Source organism: Anticarsia gemmatalis, chromosome 12, assembly GCF_050436995.1.
Source record: "Anticarsia gemmatalis isolate Benzon Research Colony breed Stoneville strain chromosome 12, ilAntGemm2 primary, whole genome shotgun sequence".
NCBI lineage: Eukaryota > Metazoa > Arthropoda > Insecta > Lepidoptera > Erebidae > Anticarsia > Anticarsia gemmatalis.
In genome coordinates, this window is record NC_134756.1 from 11,189,451 (window position 1) to 11,201,454 (window position 12,004).

The 12,004-nt window shown below is 32.5% G+C and overlaps 1 protein-coding gene across 1 annotated transcript in view; it reads right to left on the minus strand.

Moving 5' to 3' along the window:
* Nucleotides 1–12,004, minus strand: part of LOC142977073 (fatty acid synthase-like) — a 49,231-nt gene that overhangs the window by 20,459 nt on the left and 16,768 nt on the right. The window contains exons 14-27 of the mRNA XM_076120764.1: nucleotides 11,542–11,690; nucleotides 10,985–11,166; nucleotides 10,117–10,236; nucleotides 9,558–9,670; nucleotides 8,956–9,146; nucleotides 7,953–8,119; nucleotides 5,721–5,978; nucleotides 4,571–4,688; nucleotides 3,942–4,202; nucleotides 3,156–3,444; nucleotides 2,813–2,958; nucleotides 2,249–2,395; nucleotides 1,724–1,827; nucleotides 636–786 (exon numbers count right to left, since the gene is read on the minus strand). Of these exons, the coding sequence (XP_075976879.1) occupies nucleotides 636–786; nucleotides 1,724–1,827; nucleotides 2,249–2,395; nucleotides 2,813–2,958; nucleotides 3,156–3,444; nucleotides 3,942–4,202; nucleotides 4,571–4,688; nucleotides 5,721–5,978; nucleotides 7,953–8,119; nucleotides 8,956–9,146; nucleotides 9,558–9,670; nucleotides 10,117–10,236; nucleotides 10,985–11,166; nucleotides 11,542–11,690 (2,396 nt within the window). The remainder of the gene's footprint in view (nucleotides 1–635; nucleotides 787–1,723; nucleotides 1,828–2,248; nucleotides 2,396–2,812; nucleotides 2,959–3,155; nucleotides 3,445–3,941; nucleotides 4,203–4,570; nucleotides 4,689–5,720; nucleotides 5,979–7,952; nucleotides 8,120–8,955; nucleotides 9,147–9,557; nucleotides 9,671–10,116; nucleotides 10,237–10,984; nucleotides 11,167–11,541; nucleotides 11,691–12,004) is intronic.

Genomic DNA, 12,004 nt, shown 5'->3' on the forward strand with positions numbered 1-12,004 from the left:
CAACATTTCCTCAAAATGCACAATTCCAAAATTTTATTCCAAGGCAAGAATTTTAGAAGATACTAATCCTGTCCTGTTTTCGGCCTTACGCATTCAGTAATACTGCCTACTCATACGTATACAACATATACCCCGCGCCTGATATCTCGAGAGCGAAATGAACCCATTTAAATGAATATTTTATCAAACAGAATTCTACGGATATTAGGAGTTTCCTGCTCAATTTCTTGAGCGTAGAAGGTTTTCTGTCTCAAGTGAAGTTATTTTTAGGTTTTATATACGTTTTAGATAAATGTCACTTGTTTGAATTGTCTTGGAAGATGATGAGGATTTTCTTTGCCTGTATGTGACTACTGTGTATTTTTTGTTCTTTATTTATTCAGATTTTGTTAGATAAGATTTTTTGACTGATGTGGAAGTAAGTGCTCTTTAGCTTAGCTTAGCTTTAGCTTTACCAAACTATTCATAATGTGGCCAATTATATAATTCATCATTAGTTTCAATGTGTATATAAAATCTTGGACCTTTTTAAATCATACAAAATTATAAAGCCAGGGATTTCATTCTAAAGTTTATCTTTCTGTGATAACTGTAAACATTAAATAAGACGGTGTTAATAATTAAGGCTAACTTACCAAACAGTAATACGCTACGGCATACGGCAGCGGTACTGTGGCAGCGTCTTGCAAGCTCCAGTGTTCCGGTACAGGCCACACGAGAGCTGGGTCTGCTTCAATTGTAGTACTCAATGCTCCTTCTTTTACCAGACCCATTACTCTTTCACCGCTATAGATTAAGAAATTAAATAAGTTTATTGGTTTGAAGTCAAATTTTGATGGCCTCCGTGGTGCAGTGATTCAGGTGGTCATCGCGCTACTATCAGTTAGAGGTCGTGAGTTTGATTGCTACACGGAACAAATATTTGTCCGATCAACATTTAGTTGTTTCGGGCTTGCAACTACCTTGTGTCCGTTGTTTGTATGTTTGTAAAAGTCCTCGGGACACAAGAGCAGTTCCTAGTGCGGGAGTTGTATAAAAAAGATAAAGATAAAACAGAAAATACCAAAATCCATGAAAATATATTCATTGGATCGAATAGAACACAGGCGCACAATCATAAAGTTTGTTGGGTGCATGCTGGGGTAAAAATACAAAAATATTTCCCCCAGAAATGTGAGCAACCATAAACAAAGTTCCTGCGTATTTTGTTCCCGGCAAATCAAAATCATGGGAATTAAAAATAATAGAAATTCCGGCGAAACAAAAAAATAACTCAGAAAATTAAAACTTGGTTCGTCATTTTCTCTCATTTTAGAAGTTGCCTTTGTTGAGTTCCCTTTATTGGCCGTTACATGGATCCAATATTGCGAGCCAAGTATTTCCTAATAAGTCTTAAAAAACTTTATCTATTGGGAACTTTTATAACAGGCGGTAAGCGTCTGGGAGCAAACGCAGGGCTTGTGCTGTTGTTCCCACGCTTGGTATGCGAATTGCTAATGGATGGTATCAGCCGTCTTTCGAAGTTATTGAGTTCATGAATATAAGTTTTGACTTCTATATAAGGTTTGATCAAATTTTGTCTCATGAATACAAGAGTTATAACTTCTGAATTAATGCTTTTTTGGGGAAGTTTCAAGTTCATAATAATCTCTTCTTTTATTAAAGTCTGTTTTAGTTAAAGTTGCATATTGTGTGAGTGATATCAACTTTAGTATGTACTTACTCGCTATCAATACCGCTGTAATCCATTCCGAAGAATCTTTCACTAGAATTGTCACTCCTTACTGCTTTTCTTACGTCTTTCAACGATAAACCCGCGTAGGACACCTAAGGAAACATAAATGATAGCATTACGAAAAAAAAGTTAAATTAAAGTGAATTAAGTACCTGGTTAATCAAATGAATACGGGTTAAAAGTAAAAGAAGAAAATCGGCCCTCAAATAAATGGTTTGAATGAAAAATAATAAAATAAATCACGTGTTGATTTTGTGCCGGCTTAAGTTTTGGTGAAAATGTTTAGTATAATATGTAGATTGTAGGTTCTAGAAATATGATATAATATATTGAAGATCAAACGTTCCATGTATAGGAAGAAAAATAAAATATAATATTTTTCCACAAATATTGAAAAACTTTTATTTAACCGCTATATTGATTAAACAGAAAAATGGAAATCCTTTGATATTTTGAAAATAAATCAAAATATTTTTGATAGGTGCAAACAAAAATATGGTTTTTAATATTTACCTGAACTAAATTGCTGCTGGCCGAAACTGCTGGGGCTTCGTTCCAATTGAGGCTGTCCAAATCGCCGGGCGAAGTACTCGATAGTGTTACGTTTCGTAGTTTAGTTGATGTTGAGGCTGGACTGTAGTAGAATCCACCCCATTGCCCCTGTACATAATGTTTACCACTTGAACTAATATGTAGAACAGTCATATTAAAAAGTTAATTATATTATGTTAATTTAGACTAAGCTTCATTATGAATATGCCACACTGTCGCATTGGGTACAAACCTGTATAAATAGTTGTAAGGAAGATTAATAAATGTCCCAAACACTAAAAGATATATTTTTGATTTTGGATAAGATTTCTGTATCAATAGATGAATAATATGTCGCATATAATTATCCAAGAAATTAATATAAAATTCGTAGGCAATGAGCGCGAGTGGCGGAGGTGTGTGTGGGTGTTGCCTGTTTAAATACGGCTACTTTTTATAGAAAAATATATTTAAATGAGGATTCATGGTTCTAGTAAATTATTAATCAAATGTAATCTATTTAAAAATAAGTTATAAATCTCATACCTTTTTCATAATATTGATAGCAAGTCCTTTTTCTAGTTGTTCTTGGTAAACGACGTGGTTAGGATCAAAGTGAGGTGCGTGGAAGTCATCAATAGCTACCAAAGATATTTTATCTTCACCATCTTTAATCAGCTTTTGAACAAAACCTAGAAAAACACTTAAATTTAAATTGTGTTCACAACACTTTAAAGTAGTTAATTGAATCTTCTATCAACGAAATAGTAGCCTAAAAAAAAATACAGGTCCTAATAATTATGTTTTTACTTACGTAAAATGTTTGTATATTAACGTTTAAAGTCTAGTATATCACAAAGTAACGTAAATATAAAAAGGTGTATAATACCTAAAGCACCACAATAAGGCTGCCTCTCAGATACTAACACGACTCGCTTCGTTCTATTAAGCTCATCAAGCACGCGCGGGACCCAATCCAATTTATTATCACAATTCACACGAACGTAAGTGACATCCTTGAGATTTTGCCTTTTCAATAATATTAATATTTGCTTCCCATCCGACATCGCACTCACAACACTAAAATGTTCCTTTGTTAGACCCTGAAGTTTCGGAACCCCCGTTTCTAGTGCTAAAACAAAACTGTCTTTTGATAGGTTTCGCAGGCCCTCCAATTTCTGCAAAAGTAAAGTTTACGATTCAACTATTGTAATTGAAATTTTGATTTAAGGAGTTCGAAGTTCTGGGTGGAAATGTGTTTCGAATATATTGAAATAACTTTGTGAATGGATTTGTGATTAATGGTATAACATTTATTAAAGTAGGTAAGTATGTTAATTTTTAATATAATTTTGAACCTAATCCTTTACTTACAAGTCAAATTGTTTTCTATTCCTATAACAAGATTCACGAAATATATTTTCAATTTATTTAGGACAAAGTTTACACTTATGATAGTAATTAGAATTACTGAAACTAACACTAGCTCGGAAAGGAGAAGATAAGAAGAGTTGGCCAGAAACACACGGCTACTCTTTTCAATCGCCAAAAGTTTTACAATGTGGTTGATGCAATAATTGATAAAGCGAGATTGATAATGAAGGGATATATTGATATTTATATTTGTAGCATTTGTATCTGCTTCAGTTTTACTATCAATACTTTTACCACTTACCTTTTTATCTCCCAAAAGATCTTCAACAACAAACACATTAGCTTTTCCAGCATCAGAATTTTGTACCATCATTGAGTCATAATCTGAATCAACATTAACCACAGAAGCTACATCGATGCTAACATTAGGAATGTTATGCGCTAGGTCTTTGATGATGCAGTTTATATTTTTGTTAGAAGTCACGATTTGGGTGACCTTTATTTTGTTCAGTGTTGTATTCTCTGCTACTATTTGTAGGAATATTTGAAGAGCTGTTTTTATCTGAAAAAAGTCGACAGAAATTAAATTCATGGCGAATAATTAAATTGTTTGAATATGTTCTAAATACTTTAACACGAGACATAAATGACACAAAGCTATGAGAGAAAAGTTTCAATATTTATAACGTACTTTTTCTTTTTTTTGTATTAACCAAAATTTTACAGAGAAATTGGTTTGTAGTTTTATTCCTATTACATAACTTAACTGTTTTTTATATGTATTGACCTAATAATAACCCTAAACCAAGCGTAACATACTAAAAGATTTTATTTCAGTAATACCGCTGCGTCGTTTGCTAACACGAGCTCATATTAGCAGTATACTGGACTAAGTAAGCCACTAGAGAGTACTAAAGTCTTAATACTTACGTCAACTTTGTCCATAGCGTAGTGCGGGTAGAATGTCCGAGACAACAATACGTCTGGTTGTCTTTGTACAACGGGCTTATCTGTGAAAGTTACGTTATCTAGTTCTACGCCACCACACCTGAAATAAAGAGAAACTAAGTTGCTAGCTTGTAAATTTTGTTTATTACTACGTGTTGTAAAATTAAGTTCCTTTGCCGCGTATGTCTGTCTGTTCGCGGTAGACACGAAATATACTAAAGGAGTTTTCAAAAGAGATAGTTCCTGCGAAAGGTTTAAATGTATAATTTGCTATAGGTAGCCCGGGCAAAGCCATGATAAGTCGTTAGTTTAGAAATTTAATAAAACTTTACAGGAAAATTACAGTATGTAATTTACCTTTTAAATTAACATATAATAAGTCTTTGGAGTCGGGGAGTAGCTAAATAAATGTAACCCATTACTACAGCTAACCAAGCACAGGCTTCATTTGAGGACAAAGGAAGTGTTAGTGTAACCTTAAGTCTAAATTTCTAGTAATAATATTTAAAAAACTATCTTTTATAAACAATCGAACAGGCCTTTTTCTAGCGAATTCTCCACGAAAAATGCTGTCATAATACAATTATGAAGAAAATTGAAATAAAGAGTGCGTACAATTTGACATTACATTTTGCGGTCTTATCATGGGGCATTGAACTTGAACCACTTAGGCAAAATGAAAGTTACATTAAGTACATTTTGATTTTCAGCCTAAATTCATATTTTTTTTTCTTATATATTCATTTTCCATTCTCCAAAGTCACAAAAGTAATTGGAACAACTAATTCACTATCTTACATTTGTATTATTATTTAAGGTTTAGACGTTTTGTATTTCTACAAAATTTTGTTTCTAAGTTTTCTAAGTAATTGCAAAAATGTTATAAAATATAAATTATATTATTATGTTTTATGTCTCTGAAATGATTATAAAATATTTACTAACGAGTTCGTGTGACTGTTAAAAAGTGAATAACATTTATTGTTTTTACATTCAATTTACTTTTAGAAAATAGTATTTACTTGCACAAAACAATGTCATTTTTTTTTTCATCCCAAAAAAAACACACTGAACGAAACTAAAATGTAATAATAGTGCCGAGATAGAAAAGACAAAAAAAACTTAATCTTACCTTATTATTCCAGTATGTTCATTATACCGTGCTTTGAAACACGTCGTTCCATTTATATCAACAGATTTATTTAGACTCTGCTCCGTAACACTGATTCTAAGTTTCCTGATAAACTTTGGCGTGGATATTCCATCATGGTCTCTCATAATTGTGTTCAGTTGTATGAGCGAGTCAAGGAAGGAGATCCAGTCTTTGTTCCATCTGATCAGAGCTTCGTCTCGGTCTAGGTTAGATTGCTGGATTGATTGGAATGCACCACTGAAACAAAGTACGTTTTGAATACATTTTATAGCCTTTAAAACAATTGTAACTTATATGTGCAGCCAGTAAACACTGTTTAGTATTCATAGTAGTATATCGCAATCAAACGTTTAGTATTCCCATGTAAGGAGGGTGATACCGTACTGCTACATACATAATACATAAAATTGTAAGGGAATAAGGCGTTATTTTGTATGGGTTTTAATGCATTTTATGTATGGATGAGAATGAAGCAAGAGAAAGCTCGTAATAAGAGCCATTGTTTGGTCTCTATGCACAATACTACGACATTAACAAATTCTTACAGCATTATATCCGACTTCGGAATTAAATATCTCGCAAAATAATAGTCACATAAAATACCTCACAGATCACAGGAAACTAAAAATAGAAAATTCATTTCCACTTGTCGTATTATATTTCAAACAACGTTTTATTTAGCCACTTGTCACTAGAGATTTTATTTTTAGATCTAAAACTTAGATTTAAATTAATTTATAAGCAATTTGGGAAAAGTATTTTTAGCTAGAACGAGGAAAAACAAACTGTCATACATTCAGATAGGACACGTCAGGAAGTCGACTCATCTAAATGTAATAAGCCTCTTTTTCCCGAGTTCATTTGATGGGTATTACCGTGTTTACCTCATTTCCTTACGTTTTACACGGAATTATAATTGATGTGTTTATATTTCGGGATTTTAACGCTGTAAGACCTAATTTGTTACTCGAAACAAAATTGAGGTTTTCTTGGAATGAACGGAAGATACACAAGAATTTAGACGAAAATGAAAAACGACACCTAACATTATAATAATTTAGTCAGTATATTACATTTTAGTACAATAGCTTTTACATAAAAAAATAACCTACAAATGTGTTGCTAGGCGCAATACACAAGAACGGGTCAACTATTTCGACATATGTTTTTGTAAAGTTGATATTTTAAGACTGGATTGATTTTATAGAGAAAAAATGCTAAGAAAATTCGTGAGCGGAGATGCGCTGTCCTATTTTTTCATTCGTACTAGTTTAAGTCTATTTTCAACTACTTACAAAGACTCTATACAACTTGCAAAGACTATTCATGTATTTTACCGCAAAATTCCGAAAATAAAATAAAAATACTATTACTTTTCAAAAACAAGCAATGTTCATAAAAATTACGAAGTCAAAACAGAGAAATCCCAAAACAAGTGTCAGGTGTAAGACAAAATGCGGTTTAAATCATTGCACAACAACTCAGTCAGTGTTGCAACGTGAGGTTGTGAATCCTACTCAGTTCCGCGTGGAAATCGTGACGGTTATGAATAATGAGGGGCTTTATTGCTAGATAGTGTGACCATTTGACAATGCTTGCATACAAACAGTTTTAGCGTCTGCGTAAGCTCTAATGTACTGGGTTTATTTATGTTGATGGATAATCTCGATGCTAGTTATAGGGCTCGTGACTGGTGCCTTTATTTATTGACCAGTAGTGCAATTCTTTACGGTCGGTATTGCCAAGTATCAAAAGTGTGACATTTAAAATGTACTGCAAAAATAGTTTTTACGGAGCCCGGTAGAGGCGCTAAACAGATTTTCGTGCAAAATTTATCGATAACTAGGTGGTTGTCGGTAATTGATAGTTGTTGAGAATCGAGCTACAGCTCACACAATATAATATTGTATTTGTTGCGTATAGTATAGTCGTACGTAAACTGGTAAAAGGCTTCTTATATGCTATAGGGCCAAAATTGTAAGTACCAAAATAAATGTATTGCAGTACGTCAAAAATGAAAAGTTTGATTTATTGTTACATCACATTTAGACTTTACACCAGCACTGCTATCTAGCGGACGCACTGTGAAGCTAGCTTTAAAACATTTTCGAGTACAAAAATCCAATAACACGGTCCGACACGACCGAGATTAGTAGACGTGCCCCCAACATCTAAACCAACCAGTTATATAAAGTTTTACACTAAACTTACTTGTACGAATATCCTCTAGATTTCAAAATTCTGTACACGTCTTCTGAATCCAATATGATTTCTTCTTCGAAACTATCTTCTTTCGGTTTATCTGCTTCCGCATAGAATTTGAGCTTTTTGACAGTGCTTACTATACCGCTTGCGATGCGCGTGTCGTCTTGGCTTACCTAGAACAAATATTGGTTCTTTAGAAAATTTGTTGATCTGTCTGAACTACTACAGAATACAATACAAAACTAATATTTTATATGTTTTCATTGTAATGCATGAATCCACCTTGTCATTGTTGATAACTTATTGCGTTATGACTATGGCTGTCTCAATTATTAACAAACTTCAAAGAAGGAGAAAGTTCATCACAAAAGGTCGATTTTAGTGAATACTCGTACACTATTATTATAAAGTCTTACGTACATCAAATATTTAATTCGCTTCAGACATCCTCTTAAATTTTGTTATCGAAATCACGACCTATTTAAGCGTAATAATTAATTTTATTCACGGAAGTCTATTACTACGAACTAATGCCATTCGTTTAGGTGAGATAGTAAATTTGGTAGTTAATCAAGTCTAAATTACTCCAGAACTCCTTAAATTTCTTGAAGACTTTTGCGGAAATAAATCTTAAGAACTTTGAAAACTGAAACTTATTCCTTGGACTAATATTTTGAGCCACCAGTTTGGTACCACTATTTTGTTTTCTACAATTACAGAAGTAAAAAGTACTTTGCCTTTATAATAATATTTAATATTCAAATTATAAAGTCGAATGTCTATTAGGTAAAGTATTATAATTAGTAGGTAGATATTTTGTTTTGTGTTGTTTTCATTATTAGTTCTTTTATTAAATAAATACATACATCGGCTTTTTTAAATTCAAATTATAAATAGATATCATGAGGTCATGATATAACAAATAACTATTTGGAAACTTTTATCTTCTTTCTGCAATAATGCTAACCATAGCAAAATAATAATAAAAAAATAATAATAAAGGACCTACCTCAAACTTATTATTTCCTCGGCTGATAGAAATAGTCAATCTAAGCGGAACATCGGGCTTGATTGTCACTTCAGCATAAAACTGGATATCTTTGAAAACCACGGATTGATTTCTGTAGTCTTCACCAATGTGCATGGATAAAGTTTCCCAAATGAGGACTAAGATCGCTGATTCTGGTAGCACGTTGATACCTGTGTGAATTTGATAAATTTGTATTATTCCTCCCACTAATACGGCAGTAATTTTATGTGAAAATTTATCACAATTTTCATAGCACAAATATACTTAGATAGGCCATTGCAAGGTAGATGGATGATTAAGGCACTAATTTTGTAAACCTATATGAAGCCGTCGGCACCGATTCTACCCGATCACTTAAACCCGATGACTTGTGTTATAATTTTAGCAAATTAAAAGGTCATTTTACTGGCCTGGAGAAAAAAATATTCTTAAAATACTAAGTAACTCTGATGGCATTTACAAGGCAATATCTTTCAATAAATTACTGAACATATTACAATATATTATTCATATTATATTCAAAAGGTCTATCTTTATGTTATTCATGTTAATAATAATATAATATTTGAACAATATCTTACCATCTCTTACATGTCCTTCTAGGAACTTGTAATCGTCGTCTTGAATGGACATGACGAAGTTTCGAGCAGTGGCCGTTTTCACTTCATCCTTTTCCAAGTAAGATAACTCGGGCCTACAAATATACGATGAATGAATAATGCTTTGATATTTTTATTTGAAACTTCAATCGAATTATAAGAATTACAAGGAAATGGTTGCAAAAGAAGGTTTCCATATTATTATTCGGAATGGTTGTAAAAATGATTTACATTTAGCTCTTCTGTACTAAGTATTTATGTAAAAATCTCTTGAATTTACATAAGTGTCATCTTTCATTCTAGATAGGTATAATAATATGTTAGTAAGAGTAGTCTTCCCACCATAAGTCGGAACTTCTGACTTCTTGTATGAGATATTGACCAAAAGTCAAAAGTTTCAACAATCAAAGCACAATATATTAGTAAATACTTACGTTTCCGAAAATAAAAAAAATACTTAGAACCGCGATAAATAAAAAGGCTACGAAAAGTGAAGACTTCTGAATAATTAAAAGAAACTTTGAATAAAATACAAACTCACCAATCCTCGCTGTGTTCCCACTCTACAAAGTGAGACAAAAGAGGTGTTTCCGTTGACACAGGGAATTCTATTTTCGGGTACAATACGTCTACCTTTGGGTTGACACCGGCTTCGTATATTCTAAACAAAAATTTTACGTTTGGTTCAGAATAGTCAAGCTATTGAAGATTTCAAATATTTTTCAATTGTTACTGTAGAGCGATTTTCTACAATCGATAGTATTGAGTATGACTAGTTTGGTTTTAGGAATGTTGTTAAGAATGAGTATCTAAAGACGTTGATTTTAATAAAAAATACGTCAATTGCTATCCGATTCTGGTAAAAAATAGTGTCTGACCATTTGTCAATGAAAAGTACTTAATTCGTAATAGATTATATCGCGAAAAATTACGAGAATAAAAAATTGCCCGTAAGATGCCAGCTTTTAATTGGCTTTACTTTCTAAACTAACAATTAATTAATTAACTGCAGCATTGGTACTCACAAATTACTGTATTTAAAATAAATAAATGAATAATTTGATACTGTAGTAACTTTGAATTGGTAAAAATAGGTTCGTACACCTGTTGCATTAAAAAAGTTAAGTATCAAGCTTCAAACTTCGCGGAATGAAAACTTTAACTAAATTATTTTACCACACTTTTTATTTGGAGCAAAATCTTATTTTGGTTGCACTAAAGTTGAGACTTGGAGGAAACTTAAAACTACTCAATATAATACAAAAACTATTATTTCGTTACAGTCTTACGTCTAGCTTATTATATTAACAGAATTTTTCATACATTTGCTAATTTATCTTTTAGATGGGGCTTCAGACACTTGTCCATAAAGCGTTAATCTAACTTTAAGTATAATATATTTTACTCACTTGCCAATAGCGTCTAGTAAGAATTTGACACCATCATTGTTCCCACGTCTGGTCAGCGGAATATGAGTGCAATCCTTATGAGACCTCTTCAGGATAGCTTGCAGAAGACCGTGGGGAGCTATTTCTACGCATATAGCATTGTCTGGTATAAACTTGGCCGTTTCTTCGAAGAGTACTGGACTCTGTTAGAAATGAAGGTAAAAGATACAATTATTTAGTATTCGGCTCCTTTCGAGTATTGATAAGATAATGTTTAGTGAAAAATTCTAGATAGGAATAATATGAAACGTAAATATTTCGTTAAACAGTTACAATAAAATGATAAAAATATGTTTAAAGGATCCAACAAAATGTAAACACCCGTAAATTGAAAAGAGTTATACAAAATAATATTTTTTGGTGAAACGAAAATCGTATTTCCTTTTCTTTTTCCATAAAAATAAAATCATGATGAAACCGACGTCAATCGAGCTGTCAAGTCATTCAAAATAACACATGTAAATGTTTTAAAAACACTCGAGTTTGTTTCATTTCTCTCACAGTATGTAAATTCTTACCAACAGGTTGTTTGTATGATATTCCGCTGAAGAGTACTGGGCTATGGGCTCGTCCCATCTGTCTTGGGGTAGCGATGTTGATACCCATTTGCTGCTGCGTTTTTTTGGGTTTTTGAGGATGGCGCCGAGACGTCTTAGAAGTTCCGGACCTGGGGAAAAAAACAGAAATATGTCGGAAAATGTTAGAAAAGGCAACATCATATATTTATCATAATTTGAAATTGTCGTATTGGATTGACTACTAACTTGCGGAACTAAAGCATAGGCATAACTAGCCCAAACAAATCACAACGACAGAAATAAGAAATACTTAAGTTCAGCTACACACTAGTGTAATCACTGATAGATATGCTTTGAATTTTGTCTGTTTTGGAAAATCCGATTTTCAATTCCTTATTATGCTGCAGTTTTTACACAAAATGATAGAAATAATATACAACGATATTTTTTTATAGTTCTCAAG